General features: G+C 36.3%; 2 protein-coding genes across 2 annotated transcripts in view; both read right to left on the bottom strand.

The window, feature by feature from the left end:
- Positions 1–960: 960 nt before the first annotated feature.
- Positions 961–11,990, bottom strand: LOC137394863 (glutamate dehydrogenase, mitochondrial-like). The gene is made up of 10 exons (XM_068081637.1): positions 11,472–11,990; positions 11,067–11,267; positions 10,400–10,486; positions 10,173–10,261; positions 8,808–8,906; positions 8,156–8,293; positions 7,769–7,894; positions 7,392–7,608; positions 5,892–6,046; positions 961–1,468 (listed from the first exon to the last, which is right to left on the bottom strand). Exons 1-10 carry the CDS (start codon positions 11,857–11,859, stop codon positions 1,349–1,351), a joined length of 1,620 nt encoding a protein of 539 aa, XP_067937738.1. The 5' UTR covers positions 11,860–11,990; the 3' UTR covers positions 961–1,348.
- A 3,350-nt stretch (positions 11,991–15,340) lies between these two features.
- The window catches only part of LOC137395295 (E3 ubiquitin-protein ligase RNF123-like), a 28,096-nt gene continuing 25,710 nt past the window's right edge, over positions 15,341–17,726 (bottom strand). The window contains exons 27-29 of the mRNA XM_068082183.1: positions 16,620–16,711; positions 16,173–16,258; positions 15,341–15,943 (exon numbers count right to left, since the gene is read on the bottom strand). Of these exons, the coding sequence (XP_067938284.1) occupies positions 15,835–15,943; positions 16,173–16,258; positions 16,620–16,711 (287 nt within the window). The 3' untranslated portion in view covers positions 15,341–15,834. The remainder of the gene's footprint in view (positions 15,944–16,172; positions 16,259–16,619; positions 16,712–17,726) is intronic.

Here is a 17,726-nt window from a genome sequence, read left to right as displayed (position 1 = left end):
CAGCACTGCTAGTAGCAATCTAACTTTAACATCGACATAGTTGGGTACAAGACTTACCTTTTGTTTTAACAAAATTGAGGGAAATTTTGAATATTTTAATAGCATTTAAATTAACACTTTCATATTTTGCTACAAAATTTGTATGGTCATGTTAGCTATTTGTTGAAAGTTCACACCATAGAATATAAAGCTCAATGTACATTAGCAATACTGTAATTACCTGTTACAACACTCGGCTCAAGTTCTCCAAATCCCTTCAGCACACCCAAGCTAAAAGGCAATGAATGAAATCATTGCTGCCGTAAGTACTGTGTAAGCCTTTGATACATGCCTGATATTTCATAGGCTAATCAATGAAAGGTAATTAAATGTAGCTGCCAGTCAGAGGCAGCTACCATTACTCCGGCATATGCCGTTAGGTTTATCAATCATCAATCATTCAGTTCATATACTTTTGGGTGGGCATGTGCTGACATTCCCTCGCTGTCGCTATCATTCATCTAGGCCTCTAGGGTATTGAAACTTTATGTTAGCCATTCTGACACATTCCACAGCCAAGCTGGTAAATTCATGTCATACTGTAAGGCTTAATTTTCATGTGGAAAAGCTTTTGTATGTCGGAGTGAATATTATAACCTAGGCTTCCTTGATGGGTTAATGGTTGCTTTATTAAAAATGAAGATTTTCATAAGGGCTACCTAAGGATTCTGCGTACAGTGGAGGCCTATTGCCCAAATAGAGCAAGAAACACTTTCGAAGTATGTAGTATTCTATTACAGATTTAAAGCCCAGTCCGCTCAAGTAATGTTGTTCAATTGGTTTTAATTAAACAAAAAAAGAGATTGAAACGCTATACTCTCAAGTAGGCCTAATGTTGTTCAATTGGTTTTAATTGTACAGAAAAAGAAACGCCGTATTTTCAAGTAATGTTGTTCAATTGGTTTTAATTAAACAGAAAAAGAAATTGAAACACTGTATTTTCAAGTAATGTTGTTCAATTGGTTTTAATTAAACAGAAAGAGTTAAAATAAACACCTGCTTGCATCCATCTACAGTTAAAGAAGCATCACAAAATGAATGAATGAGGCCTGATAAAGGGCCAAATATAACATTAGGTGATAGTGCAGAAATGGCATAGATATTAGTGCAATAGATTGACACAACCACAAAAAGATCACAATTAGCACAAACTGATTAAAACTGAGGATTGCTGCATAAATAAATGCATATCAAAAAATATTCCACTAAACAAAAGTGCCTAAAGAGGGCATTATGTCGCAATAATGATAATCTCAAAACAAGTATAATTTCTTCTGAGATTCCTAAAGCATCCGACGTGGCCTTGCGCTTATGTGAAAGTGAGACCAGCCTCGCTGTAAACTTTGAAAATCTTTTCTACAGATGTGGTGAAGGCAGCCGTTCTCAGGTCAAGACCAAGATTGTATGTCATACATGTTTTCATTATAGCCTGCAATCACATAGATAATAGCCTGCAATCATATAGATAGTAGCCTGGAATCATAATTATAGATAGTAGCCTCAAAAGGTTGCACTTGAAACCTTTCTTGCATGCTCAGAAGCGGCCATGTTGGCTAACAGGACATCTTATTATTAGTGGAAATGTACTGACAATATAGCAAGAATTAAAATGTAACTGCTAGCAATTACAAATTACTATTAAACATTGCGAAAGTGTTATTTGTAGAGTGTTTTACCAACTTTGGAAACGTTAATTGGGCAAGGTCAGTTCCCTATCTTCTATACAAGCATTGCATTTCAGGGCAAACTATGTAAGAATCAAAGATACAGAGCCTATTTCGATGGCATGTTCAACCATCAGTACATTGTCTATTCGTAACCTGCCAGCACATTGTCTATTTGTAACCTGTCAGCATGTTGTCCATTTGTAACCTGTCAGCATGTTGTCTATTTGTAACCTGTCAGCACATTGTCTATTTGTAACCTGTCAGCATGTTGTCTATTTGTAACCTGTCAGCACATTGTTTATTTGTAACCTGTCAGCACATTGTTTATTTGTAACCTGTCAGCGTGTTGTCTATTTGTAATCTGCCAGCACATTGTCTATTTGTAACCTGTCAGCACATTGTCTATTTGTAACCTGTCAGCATATTGTCTATTTGTAATCTGCCAGCACATTGTCTATTTGTAACCTGTCAGCACATTGTTTATTTGTAACCTGCCAGCACATTGTTTATTTGTAACCTGTCAGCACATTGTCTATTTGTAAACTGTCAGCACATTGTTTATTTGTAACCTGTCAGAGTGTTGTCTATTTGTAATCTGCCAGCACATTGTCTATTTGTAACCTGCCAGCACATTGTCTATTTGTAATCTGCCAGCACATTGTTTATTTGTAACCTGTCAGCATGTTGTCTATTTGTAACCTGTCAGCACATTGTTTATTTGTAACCTGTCAGCACATTGTTTATTTGTAATCTGCCAGCACATTGTTTATTTGTAACCTGTCAGCTCATTGTTTATTTGTAAACTGTCAGCACATTGTTTATTTGTAACCTGTCAGCACATTGTTTATTTGTAACCTGTCAGCACATTGTCTATTTGTAATCTGCCAGCACATTGTTTATTTGTAACCTGTCAGAGTGTTGTCTATTTGTAATCTGCCAGCACATTGTCTATTTGTAATCTGCCAGCACATTGTCTATTTGTAACCTGCCAGCACATTGTCTATTTGTAATCTGCCAGCACATTGTTTATTTGTAACCTGTCAGCATGTTGTCTATTTGTAACCTGTCAGCACATTGTCTATTTGTAACCTGTCAGCACATTGTTTATTTGTAACCTGCCAGCACATTGTTTATTTGTAACCTGCCAGCACATTGTTTATTTGTAACCTGTCAGAGTGTTGTCTATTTGTAATCTGCCAGCACATTGTCTATTTGTAATCTGCCAGCACATTGTCTATTTGTAACCTGCCAGCACATTGTCTATTTGTAATCTGCCAGCACATTGTTTATTTGTAACCTGTCAGCATGTTGTCTATTTGTAACCTGTCAGCACATTGTTTATTTGTAACCTGTCAGCACATTGTTTATTTGTAATCTGCCAGCACATTGTTTATTTGTAACCTGTCAGCTCATTGTTTATTTGTAAACTGTCAGCACATTGTTTATTTGTAACCTGTCAGCACATTGTTTATTTGTAACCTGTCAGCACATTGTCTATTTGTAATCTGCCAGCACATTGTTTATTTGTAACCTGTCAGAGTGTTGTCTATTTGTAATCTGCCAGCACATTGTCTATTTGTAACCTGTCAGCACATTGTATATTTGTAACCTGTCAGCACATTGTTTATTTGTAATCTGCCAGCACATTGTTTATTTGTAACCTGTCAGCTCATTGTTTATTTGTAACCTGCCAGCACATTGTCTATTTGTAACCTGTCAGCATGTTGTCTATTTGTAACCTGTCAGCATGTTGTCTATTTGTAACCTGTCAGCATATTGTCTATTTGTAACCTGTCAGCACATTGTTAATTTGTAATCTGCCAGCACATTGTTTATTTGTAACCTGTCAGCTCATTGTTTATTTGTAACCTGTCAGCACATTGTTTATTTGTAACCTGTCAGCTCATTGTTTATTTGTAACCTGTCAGCACATTGTTTATTTGTAACCTGTCAGAGTGTTGTCTATTTGTAATCTGCCAGCACATTGTCTATTTGTAACCTGTCAGCACATTGTTTATTTGTAACCTGTCAGCACATTGTTTATTTGTAATCTGCCAGCACATTGTCTATTTGTAACCTGTCAGCACATTGTTTATTTGTAACCTGTCAGCTCATTGTTTATTTGTAACCTGTCAGCACATTGTTTATTTGTAACCTGTCAGAGTGTTGTCTATTTGTAATCTGCCAGCACATTGTCTATTTGTAACCTGTCAGCACATTGTTTATTTGTAACCTGTCAGCACATTGTTTATTTGTAATCTGCCAGCACATTGTCTATTTGTAACCTGTCAGCACATTGTTTATTTGTAACCTGTCAGCTCATTGTTTATTTGTAACCTGTCAGCACATTGTTTATTTGTAACCTGTCAGCACATTGTCTATTTGTAATCTGCCAGCACATTGTTTATTTGTAACCTGCCAGCACATTGTTTATTTGTAACCTGTCAGCACATTGTTTATTTGTAACCTGTCAGCACATTGTTTATTTGTAACCTGTCAGCACATTGTTTATTTGTAACCTGCCAGCACATTGTCTATTTGTAACCTGCCAGCACATTGTTTATTTGTAACCTGTCAGCATATTGTCTATTTGTAACCTGTCAGCACATTGTCTATTTGTAACCTGTCAGCTCATTGTCTATTTGTAACCTGCCAGCACATTGTCTATTTGTAACCTGCCAGCACATTGTTTATTTGTAACCTGTCAGCACATTGTTTATTTGTAACCTGTCAGCACATTGTCTATTTGTAACCTGTCAGCACATTGTTTATTTGTAACCTGTCAGCACATTGTTTATTTGTAACCTGTCAGCTCATTGTCTATTTGTAACCTGCCAGCACATTGTCTATTTGTAACCTGTCAGCATGTTGTCTATTTGTAACCTGTCAGCATGTTGTCTATTTGTAACCTGTCAGCATGTTGTCTATTTGTAACCTGTCAGCACATTGTTTATTTGTAACCTGTCAGCGTGTTGTCTATTTGTAACCTGCCAGCACATTGTCTTTTGTAACCTGTCAGCACATTGTTTATTTGTAACCTGTCAGCATGTTGTCTGTTTGTAACCTGTCAGCACATTGTCCATGCATTAGTCATTTGCTTGAACAAAGATTTTAAAAAATCCCGAAATAGTCAACCATGAAACAGGGCAGCTTCAGTGCAATTAAATAAAATAATGTCTATAAAAGTTGTTTACACAAGATAGAACAATTCTTTCCCAATCAGTTTCAGTTAATCTAACAAGCCGTGAGAAAGTAAAATTTGCAAAAAAATTTCAATATATTATACACTATTGAAAGCTCCTCTGGTGAGGGCTGTCAATTATGTTCACTCAAAACATGGGGTAGACTGTACAGGTAAGATATGAATGACAACCATGCCCTTTTAATCATTAGAGATATGTTTTGTTCACGACAAGAGCCATCAGTCAATAGTTTGTATGAAACGTTTTTAGGATAAAAAATGAGATGAGACAGGACTGAGCAATGTATACTTCCATGTGATACAACAAATTGTAAACAAGAATTTACTGGTGCATAGAGAGGATAACTCTGGCATGACTAGTAACCTATGCCTGAGCGATGGAACTAGAGGTAGTTGTTGCAGAACAAAACAACTTGAAAGACGATGCAAAGCATTGATCTTTATAGTTAATTGTAAGATCAAAACTTGATTTTAAAAATGATGAGGAGAGCAGAATCCAGACAAGCCAAACACAAACATGTTCATAGTATTCAACAATTTTTTCATTTCAAAGTAACATCATTATAGAGTAGTAATATGTATTAATAATTTGTAATTGGAAATTATGGGTATAAAAACACTTTCTAAATCAAAAACCATTCTAAAACAGATTGAAATGAAATGTCGTTATAGAGACACGTGAGTGGGATAAGTGAGATTTGCAAATTAGAGACAATTCTAGTACAAGTTCTTTTGTTAGTTGAACTTGATGACTCGTTATACAAATTTCTAAATATGATTATATGCTATATAACATCATTGTATGATATGAATGTTATATAGCACAATTTATTTAGCACAAAAATCTGTTCATGCTGAAAGGGAAACATTCAATAGAATGACAATCAATGCCTTTATATCACTCTTTTTGTGAGGTATCACACTACCTCATTTTATGGAAAATCTCAATATGCTGGAAAATCATATGTAATGAAGTAACTCACCCTGGCAGACCTTTCCATAGTATACTCAAGACCTGAATGCACAATATCCTTCTCCGAGGCACCGGAAATGCGAGCCTCAAATTCAATGCTTGGAGTTATCGGTATTTTCCCTCCATTCTTTCCAAACTTCCTTTCAAGAGATGCTTGCACACTATCTAAAAGTTAGTACAGTTTTTTGAGATGGGAACACTGGTGAAGATGGGCTGGATATTACACACTAAATAGTATCTCAACTCACCAAGATTGAAATACTCAAAAAAACAACAGGAAATAATCAACCAACTGACCAGTAGTTCATGAAGCTAACCTTGTAAAACCGTAAAATTGAGCCACATGTATGTAAGTAAGGGAGAATGATTAGAAATACCTAAACCTGCAAGTTAAGGTTGCGTCCAAGTACCATCACCTTAGCCCCCCCCCCCTTTCTTAGCACACAGTCTACACACAATCATGTGACATATTTGTTCTTTTCCATTGAAGACTTAAATAACACTACCAATATGGCTAGGCCTACTATCCACTTTATAAAAATGTGAGGGAACATTTCACCAAAGTTGCTGACTAAAAAGACGTTCACATTGTTTTATTCTTGCATTGGTATTGTTATCACCACATAGTAAATCAAGTGCATAGTATCTTTAAAGGAGAACAGTCATCCTTCACATTAGTATGATCAAGTGAAATTACCGAGAGACTCATGATGACTGCATGTACACAGAAACTCAGTCAAATTATGACTCATTACATCAAGTACATAAAGTTACCTGTTACATCAAGTACATCATGTTACCTGTTACATCATGTACATAACTATACCTTTTACATCAAGTGCGTTATGTTGCCTTTTACATAAAATATTGTCTCGAATCCATATACAAGTGATGGTGAGCTACATTAATTTTGTAGGATTTAGTGAATAACTTTATTTACTTTTTAATTAGAAGACCTTCAAATTTGTGGATTAAATTTGTCAGATGGAATCAACCAAAACAAACACTATTGTTTGGAATAGAATTTATAGCTAGACATTTAATCATGGTTGCCGCCATTTTAACACAAGTGTTGATGCTGAAATTCTCACTAGTAGTCCTACCAATTGCAATGTTCGTCAGATCTTCAAGTTAATAGTGAGCACAACTCTCCCAGACATCACAAGATTATGACATTTTGTTATGCTTAAAAACATACCACAGCAAAATGCATAAAAGCGAGCCTTGATAAACCATAATGCTACCTTTAACTCGTTGATCAATGTTGTGATGCAACAGGTATAGAAAAAAATTATAGCACCACTTCAGATCAATTTTATAAGTCAATTTCATGAGTTAGGCGTGAGGAAAGCTTACATAGTATTGCAGTGACTATTAAACAGACTAAAAATTTTTAATAACTTATGAAAAGCTGTATAGCGTTTCAACTGAAATTGTGAACAAATGGGAGTTGTTTACTGATGTCACATAGACAAATAAGACAACTCCATATATTTTAAACTAGACTTACCAAGAAGGTAGTGGTTGGCGTCTTTCTCGTACTTGAAGGTCAGTCTTCCATAGCTTACATGGTTGAGGTTCTTAAGCCATTCGAAAAATGAGACGGTCACACCACCAGCATTACAGTAAAGATCGGGAATGACAAGTACACCATTCTTGTGGAATATCTTCTCGGCTTCGGCTGTAGTTGGCCCATTAGCTCCCTCAGCTATGATCTTGGCCTTTACCTGACCAATAAATGTGTTGGAATAAGGAATAACAATGGAGACAGTTAAAAGAACGGTCTTTACAACAAATAGAGCTGTACAATGTTCAAACAAATTGGACAATATCAAGATGAAGTCGACAGTTATAACAAGATACTTGGAGAATTGGAACAGAACCTACCTGCTCAGCATTGTCACCATTGAGTGTGCGCTCCATAGCAGCTGGTATAAGAATGTCGCATTGCTCGATCAGCAAGTCTCCCTCATATTTCTGTGCTCCAGGAAATCCCGTAATGGATCCATTCTCCTGTTAAAAAATATGTATGCACAGTTAGCTCAAACCTCTACTGGTGATAATGCAAGGGAAGGCAACAACTGTGACCACAATTTAGTCATTAGCTATGAAGTTTGTAATGATATAGCAAAGTATTAACTTCTTTTTGATGAAATTATGCAAGATTTTTACGAAGCCTACAATACCAGATACAACTGTTGCAACTACTAATTTTTCCTGTTTAAATTTGTCATAAAATGCATCTGCATGAAACCTTTGCGAATACAAACTTACTATTTTCCAGTTTTCAATCTCCTTAGGGTCGATACCATTTGGGTTGTAGATGCTACCATCCCACTCAGCGATGCCGACACATGTTGCACCTGCCCGGTGGAGATACCTCATTGTGTGCAGTCCAACATTACCAAGACCCTTCATAATATTTGAATGAATGTTCCATACACAACTTTGGTAACAAACACTTCTGGAATTTACACTATTTCTACTCATCTTAAGACGTTTGACGAACCTATCAGCACAGGATAAAAAATTATCGACAAAAAAGAAGAGAGATTTTGAGAGCTACTGATAACAGCAGTGGGGTACATACAGTGTGGTACATACAGTGTGGTACATACAGTGTAGCACTTACAATGTGGTACATACAGTGTGGTACATGCAGTATGGTACATACAGTGTAGTACATACAGTGTGGTACATACAGTGTGGTACATACAGTGTGGTATATACAGTATGGTACATACAGTGTAGTACTTACAGTGTGGTACATGCAGTGTGGTACATATAGTATGGTACATACAGTGTAGTACATACAATGTAGTACATACAGTGTGGTACATACAGTGTGGTACATACAGTGTGGTACATACAGTGTGGTACATACAGTGTGGTACATACAGTGTGGTACATACAGTGTGGTACATACCTGCACAATAAAGGTCTTGTCTCCGAGGCCAGGGGTCAGGCCCACCATACTCATAAAGCTCGCCTCTTCAGCAAAATTTTTTACTGCAAGAAACACTCCCTGCAAACAATTACAACAATAGATCACTTTCCACACATATGTTTATTTTATGCCCTACAGATCCACACACAGCTATTTACATAGAATCACAGATATTTTCTTTTGTCTCAGGGCAAGTTCTAGGAAACACTGATAAAAACTCATCTGCAATGATTATGTGCATATGACTAAAAAGTGAGCATTTATCTCACATAAGCATGTTCTAAATAGTTCACTTCAAAAAACTCATCCATCATATCATCACAACAAAAGTACAACAGTTGAATAACATGTCTCAGAGATAATCTCTTATATCCACATTACAGATTAGATAAGTTTGTGAATATTCATTCTGGTTCAATTATTGGTCAACACAAGCCAACACGGCTGAAAAGCATTGCATGCAAACTAAATAGAAAATCATTTGAGTCACTCCCCTATTAAGAAAGAAAACAAATTTTTATGCTTAACATCAAAGCACACACATAAATTAAAACTAGAAAATTAAGCTAAGAGGCTTCCTTTCGAAAAAGTGCATTGGCTATCATCAAGATCAACAATTTCATCGTATAAGAGATCATCTCGAATATCACTGTCACTTATCATGAAATCGAAATTAAAGAAATGCAGTAGGCCCTATACAATGACAGATTAAAGAACACTACAAAATAAATTAAATTGGATCAGCAAAACAAACAACTTCTCGTATCAGCAACATATGACCATCACCATCGCTAGAATTGATAGAAAGACTTGCTTCCTAAATACACTTATAGCCATGGGATGGTTTGACTTTAATTATCAGATATCCCTCTGCTGACTTTAAATTATGACATTTTTTAAATTCTTTTATCAAGTGTCCAGGTGAAACAGATAAATTGGTCAAGCATGAACAGATATGAATGAAGCCTTTAAACAATTCCTCGCATCTGTAGACACTTTTTTCTATGACCTCACCACATTATTCACCTCAGTGAATGAAATCAATTAGGCACAATACAGCTTGCACTCCGCAATGCCTGCGCAATTGATGGCTGCACTCAAGGCTTTATCCGAGTACAGTTAGCTTATATAGGGATATAAGCGGTTCGCCATGACACTCTACCTGATACAAACTAAATCATTATATACTCAAGTTACACAGGAAAGGCGAGTCAGGGTGATATTTACTACGGTATGTACTGTATATATGTGTTGCAAGATACAGCTCATTCTGCTTATGGACACAATCCATTAATAATAGAAATTTGATACGGAGCTGAAAGAATAGAATGCTAGCAAACTAACCCTGCCAGTGGCAGATGTTCGGCCATGTATACCTCCTTGCGTGATGGGCTTGCCAGTTACACAGGCGTGAGCATTAATGTCCTGCCAACCTACAGAGCACAAACTCTGAATAAAGCATATTAGCACACTGTTTCAGTTAGAGGATAGAATATCGCTAACGCTTGACCAACTCAATAAATCAGCAATCTCAATCTAGTTCACCATAAAACATACTAAACTAAACTTACCCATAGTCTGAGAATAGGTGTCTGCAATCCAGGCCATTTCTCTCTCCCCTGTACCCATATCAGGAGCAGGCACATCTACGCCAGGGCCTGTAGCATGAAAAATAAAATCGTTTTGCATTACTAAAAATTTGCGCCCTTATATTTATTTATTTTAGTGCATATCGAATCATTTTTAGTAGCATCAATTAAGTTTACCCATTTCAGGATTCTGATAAAATGGCTAATTCTTAACAATGCATTATGTTCTTGTTAATAATGTTGTGCTGACTGCTCGCCTAGCTTGTCCAGCGCTGATTATTTATAAATTTCGCAAAAAAAGTATATCAGATGAGAAAGATGCTAAGGCCATACAAAAATGGAATTTTCTCAGCACAACTTTGAGACCAGAGACTAACTTCACAGACAAATCCACCAGACTAACTGAAAAGTTGCCAAAGAGACCCATATACAACTATTTAGGCATGATAGGTGCAGCAGAGAGTTTTGATTCTAAACATGCTTGAAGGTTCTTCAGCAGATAAAAATCTATATAAACTAACTGTAAACATTTTTAGATAAACTACTAATTAATATTCTAATTGGATCAAATAGATAATATCAAATAAACTGCATTTAGTAAGTACATATTGAAAGAAGCTCAGCAATAAAAAGGTAAAAATCTGCTTACCAATAAAACCCTTTTTTGCAAGCTCAACAGCAAGTCGTCGAGTAATCTTCTCCAATTCATTATCAGAATAAAGCTTTGGATCTATAGCAACTCCTGCTTTTGCACCACCAAACGGTACATCGACACACGCACATTTGTACGTCATCAACGCAGCGAGTGCCTTCACTTCATGTTCGTCAACCATCGGACTGAACCGAATACCTGTCAACCGGGATAAGACCTAACAATATCTTTCAGACATAACGAAATAATTATAAAGTGTTAAATTTTACAATTGTAAAAAAAATTCATTTGTAACTTTTCTTAACCGGTCAAGAGTTAGTGATGGGTGACTGATAAAAAAGAAATCGCTCGGTAAAGAGTATTTTTGTTTTAATGATAAAAACAAGAGACTTAGGTCAGTACCTCCCTTGACAGGAGTTCTGTGATGACTGTGTTGAGCTCTCCATGCAGAAATAATTTCATACTCTCCGTTATCCCTCCTAATAGGAAAGGTTATCTCTAGAACATTGTTAGATGGCTTAATAATTTTTAGTATTCCTGCCACTTTCTTCCTTCTGTCGGATTCAGACATTCGTGACGGTAGTCGTTCGACTAAGCCTTCCTCTAAAATACTCGCAGCTTTGTCGTAGAACGATTCAACTTGTCCCAAAAAGCGCTTTCCAGCGTCATCTTGTCCTGGTAAAGATGATAGGGGTCTAGCAAGACAAAGGGATGTTGTCTTTAGTGGATGTTGGAGGCCAAAAGTGATGGGCTTGTTCTTCAGCAAAAAATTTAGCGGTTGTCTTAACATGGCTGGTATCTCTATATAACAAACGTTTCTAAATAGGCTATCAACAATAACTAATGCCTGCGATACAAAAATAATATTATCTTGAAAACAGAATACCGGGAGCTGGCAATAGCCGAGTGCGATATGTCCTTCAGTCGGCACTTGAGTCACGCACACGGAAACAGAGTTAACCACCCGATAAATGCGCGTTGATTGTTTCTTTACGAACTCGTACGCTGCGATACGTCTATGATGGCCTGATCAGTGATGCAGAGCCTAAACGCACGATTCGTTACAAAAGCCGTGCCTTCTCCTGCTAGCCAATCACGAAGCCACTTTTGAAGGCTTGTCTTTTAAGTTATGAAACTCTGCGCGACCTTTAGTTAGAGTTGTTTATTCCTGAAGTAACGATCATTCAACACTGTCAGCGAGTCAACTGCAAATTGACAGCATGTAACCTACAAAACCAGTCAATACCAAATACCATCGTCAATACCAGTGAAGCAGCAGTGAAGCAGCAGTAAAGCTTGCAAATAAAAACAAATGAATACATTACTTTAACACCGGTGTATTGTAAGCAAAAGATCTTACTAATGATGCAAAACATAAGTTCATAGCAATGATAGCAGCTCTACTGGTCTGCTGCCAATAATGCATGATGAGATAGTGAAGAGCTTCTAGACCACCAGCCTGCTGTTGTACTGTTTAGGCCATTATTGATAATTTTGCTGTGCAGCATCAGTTTGAGAGCATGATTGATTAAAATATTCACATTTTTGAAGAAATGAAATCACTCGTTTATAAAACTAGAATAAAATTATATTGATACAACAATAATAAGGTACAAGGTTGAAAATGGTGATGATTAAACTTAAGTTTTAATACCAACCATTAGATCAAGTGAAATAGTGATCAATTTCAAGTAGCAAACATTCATAGGTACTATTATGTACATGTCTTCTGAGAATAAGTTTTATTTAAGCTGTAAAATAACAACACTGCTTGCTAATAAGAGGCAGACCGGTAAAAGCTTTTAACTGCAACATTAATTTATTGTGGCAACAATCAATCCGTATGACCAACTTCTGATGACAAACCATTCAGTGAGTTGCTATCATAGAATACACCCATAAACATTTATTAGGTTAAAGGTACAATAATATTATAACAAATATAAAAAATACTGAGTGAACTGAAAATTTAGAGATATACCAACAACAAAAAATACATAACTGTGTTAGCACTTCGTGAGAGCTTCTCAAATATATTTGTACATTTGACAAAACTGCTCCATAACAAAGACAGATTATTGCACATAGATGTGTTAAAAGATTAGCACATCTACCGTATGTGTTAATAACAATAACATTAATGTGCTAACACTAAATGTTACCATTAAAAGGTCTGATTGCTCTGCTTACATCCGCTTGATTACATTTTCAGTGTTCGGCAGCCGTGACCTAGCGGCTGCTAGACACTGAATGATCTGCAAACAACATACATGTATTTTTATGTTGTTTGCAAATCACTTGACCTGTAAACACAGGTTGGAGTTCAATTCGCAGAAAACGCCACTGGTGGTGACAGGAATGACATCCAACCTTAAATTGGTCTCGGAAATTGGTCCTGGGAAATTATGGCAACTGGGCATGTTTTCAGTCATCGGGTTTCCTTGTCACTGTACTCAGACATGTTCCAGCCAAAATCACATAACCATTGTTTGTGCAATAATACTGTTCAAAACACACACACAGCCTCTACTAGCAGTAACCTAAGCAGACATCATACTTAGCCTTGCTCACAGCCATATTTTTAGTTCAAAAAATTGAGGCTTCCACTAAAGTTGCACTAATAATATTGAAGCTGAAAAGCAAAGCTTGAAGTTTGAAAAATGCATTTAACTGTATTTCGCATATGAAAAAGCATGTGTAAGGCACAAACTTAAAAAGCAATTGTATTTGGTAGAGCTATTTTAGTACACACCAAAGTCGGTGTGTAGATGAGAGAACTAGAAATTCCCAAAAGGTTTGAGCATATAGAGTAGCGAAAATGAAATAGTAACACTGTACTTCTATATTTGTATCATACATTAGTCTAGATTTCATATTAGTGTTTACTTATTATACCTATACAGTTTGTTAGCATATTTCTCCTTGCTTCAGTATCTACAACAGTCTTGGAAGTCAGTCTAAGCCCATTCAATGTTACCAATAGTAATGCTATTAGTAACAATGCGAATGATATCTCTATTAATAAATACTACTTTGTCATTGTGTCTCTGTAAGTCTGTGTAAACACTAGGCCTATGTTTTTTCAATTTTCGCCCAATTTCATCCAAACTTCGCATGCATACGCTCTGTGCCTTCTGCCCCGTCAACAAATATAATTGGTTTCAAAATTCTATCTGGCACCTGAAACCGGTCTTTTAAACCCATTTGCAGACTATATGATTAAAAATGCAAGAAATCTCTGGCAAAGCTGGAATAACTACTAAATAATAGCGAATCTTATTTTTGCCTTTACCAGATAGCAAGAGTAACATTTATTTACCATAAACATGTGTATGTACAGGTAGAGTACCTTGGAGAACGCAATCTAGTAGGGAATTTTTTGCAGTGGCTTCCAAAAAAGGTGTGGTTGTTTGATTTATACAAAAAGCAACATTGTTTTACATCTATGTACTTCTCTACAGCTGACCTTCTTGACTGCAGAAGCGTATCAACTAAAACTTAGCTTCGCATAAGCAATTAGCTATGCATAAGCATATATAAGACAACATCTGGCCATTTAATCTTGGCAGGAACATGCAAAACTATCCTTCAATTTAGAGACATCTTGGCAGTAAACAAACTGTCTCTGCGCAACTAAGAAGACATTTTGCGAGTACATATTCATAGGTGTATATAATTGTTTGTTGTAACATCAGAACAAGGTACAGGTATTTACATCATGGGCTTTTCTAACTGATGAAAATTGTTATAGTTGACATATTTTATATGCACAAGTAAATTGGTAAAGTTAATTGATAAAGTATTCAAAACCTTGTGATAAAAGTCAAAAACAAAAACGGCATTTTGATTACAAACCAAGACAATAGTAGAACTTTAGGTGTCACTGATCATGGCTGATTTGTTTACTCCGAGTCCCTAGGATTCTATATTCTCTTGTAGCTCTGTCTGTCTGTCCATAGTGCACTCTCAAAATCTGAGCACTTATACATGTGGGTTGCCATGCTAATTGCATCTTCAACAAAATTACATCTTCAAAAATGTAGTCCCACAACGATTTAAATGGAAAAGTTGTATCAATATTTTCAGCATCAGATTTTAACAGCTTTGTTAAAAAAGCATTAAGCAATACATGTATTTTGAACAAACCAATCTTTCTCTGTAGCTCACCCCCTTCCCTCACCACAGATCTACAGCTATCACTGAGGAACTGGCAATGTTCAGCAACAGAGACATTAATAATTCATCCAGAAAAAACTACATTTGGATGTAAAATTACTTTTTAATTCAACTGATATTATAATACAATTGAGTAAAAATAACCCCAAACATAAGCTTGATAAATTGCTCAATAACTTTATATTTTCATAAAGACCTTCAGCGAAAGTGAGATACTCGGCAAAAATCATACATGAATTATGACAATCACAGTTGATAACCTACGTTAGCAGAAACAATGCACTTAGCACCAAGAGCTGTAAAAGAAGTCACAGAAGTGATAAGTTATAGATTGCGAAAGAGCTGTAACGCCTACAAGGTGTAACATACAGTCAAATGCATGGCTAGAAGTTTAATGTAATTAAAATGATATTGGTGTTAACATGTATTAGATACAAACCCAACGACAGATTTATATAGAGAAAATATGTTTGTCATTGACAGGAATACGTTGACAGAGTCAGTAAGAATATTATGAACCATAAAATTGATATACATGCATTAATAACGACCATCAAAGCAGAATCGCGATTCACGAGCAGCTATAGAACTAACAAACATTCAGTTCCTTCCCATCATCCATATTATGGACACATGTTATCTCAGCCATGCAGAAGAAACACTTTTTGTTCTGAAGCATCTGGTGGGTGATGCAGGATCTGGTAAGAAAAAAAAGCGTTCTTGAAACTTAAACTCAAATTATAAATATTATAAAATCGTAGTCTGCAATAAATATAACAATCGTCTTTGAATGCTAGGAATTTGCTTCTTCACACTAAGAGAAATCAAATCAGTGGCTAGTTTTACTCATTTGCCTGTTGAACATGATAACAATAGTTTATCATAGAAATGCTGACAAGAAATTGGCAGGATAGATGCTACACCAACCTGCAGGAGGTGTGTTTACAAGGATGGAATATGACACTGTTCTCGTTGGCGTAGCATATGGTACACAAAGACTCTTCATCCCCTGCCTTCAATAACAACATTCAAGCTATTAAAGTGACGCTATGAAAAGATCAAGCACACAAGCTATAGCTGTAGGTCTTCACAATGTGAATACTTCATAATCGAACTACAACTCAGGAAAGGCTTACTGAAGAATTTAATGCGCAGATGCAACCAAGTAACATTTATCTACAATGAAACCAGATAGGATGCAATTCTAAAGAACTAGGAAATGAAAACACTAAATGGAACCAGATAGGAAATCAGCAGCACTAAGAAATGACAACTCTACAATGGAACCAGATAGGAAATCAGCAGCACTAAGAAATGAAAACTTTACAATGGAACCGGATAGGAAGTCTGAGGCATTTGGCAATTATAACTCACATCAGATTTACTCTCAGTTCTACACTTCCTTTCTGACAAGCGCTTTATCAATTCCTCAGCATCTGTTAGCTCAGTTGCATTGATTTCTTTGTCTACAATGTTAATGGATGTATGTAACAGGCAGGTCCACTTTTTAGAGTATGAAAACTATTTGTAGTTTTCTTTCCTCTAAAACAGTTTAGTATGCAAGGATTAAAATTTTGGATGTGGCACGGCCTCGCATGGGGTATGGTGACATTTTAGATATCATAAATAATTCTGCGGGCATAATTAAAAATTTGGGCAACTCCGGTGCACATGATGTCTAAACGGCTACATTTTTCCTTATCCACTAAAGAAGTGCTGGTGAAGTGGTCACCAGTCTGAACAGACAAACTAGTGACAGATCAGTGGTTTGATTCCCACTATAGGATTTCAGGAAGGGTGTCCAGCATAGATATAATGAACCCTTTAATATATTCATATTGTTTATTATATCTATGGTGTCCAGTATTAAACAGCTCCTGCGCCAAAGGAGACAATCCAGACAGGAAAACTGAGACAGGCAATGGAAACCATCTCAGTCTCCTCTCAAATAAACTCATAAAATGTTTAATACAATCGGGGAAGATTATGAACCGAGAGACTTGCCTACAGCAGAATATTTTTAACTAAACTTCTAGTGAGGTGTTTTCTTACCTACTATTAGTTTTACAATTTTTACTATAATAAGAAAATTATTACAGTAAAAGTCTGTCCGTTTGTCTGAAGCCAGACTTACAGAGAAAAAGATGCATTGCACGGGAATCGAAGTTGGATATTCGGCAGCCAAGCACACTACCAACTTAGCCTCTCGACCATCTTGCTGTAGCGTAGAATAATTGGGCAAATAACTATCACACATGATGATCTCCTACAGTGCGCAGACTGCTTGGGTACTAGCGCTATATAATAATTTTCCAGAGACTTTGACTGTCATGCTGAATGATTCTACTACAGTGGAACCTCGGTTTTCGAACGACTCGCAGTTCGAACAAATCGGAGTCCAAACAAAAAATTCGAAAAATTCTTGCTTCGTAGTTCGAACAAAAGTCGGAGTTCGAACGCCGGTACGACGCGTGAGTGCGT

Source organism: Watersipora subatra, chromosome 4, assembly GCF_963576615.1.
Source record: "Watersipora subatra chromosome 4, tzWatSuba1.1, whole genome shotgun sequence".
Taxonomy (NCBI): Eukaryota; Metazoa; Bryozoa; class Gymnolaemata; order Cheilostomatida; family Watersiporidae; genus Watersipora; species Watersipora subatra.
This window is presented reverse-complemented; position numbering and strand designations above follow the sequence as displayed.

Excerpts from the sequence above, each read along its gene's own strand:
- LOC137394863 (XM_068081637.1), bottom strand. The coding sequence starts at position 11,859 with ATGTTAAGACAACCGCTAAATTTTTTGCTGAAGAACAAGCCCATCACT. Across the intron at positions 10,262-10,399 it reads CACCTATTCTCAGACTATGG|GTTGGCAGGACATTAATGCT; the intron begins GTAAGTTTAGTT and ends TGTGCTCTGTAG. Across the intron at positions 6,047-7,391 it reads CGCCAACCACTACCTTCTTG|ATAGTGTGCAAGCATCTCTT; the intron begins GTAAGTCTAGTT and ends ACTAACTTTTAG.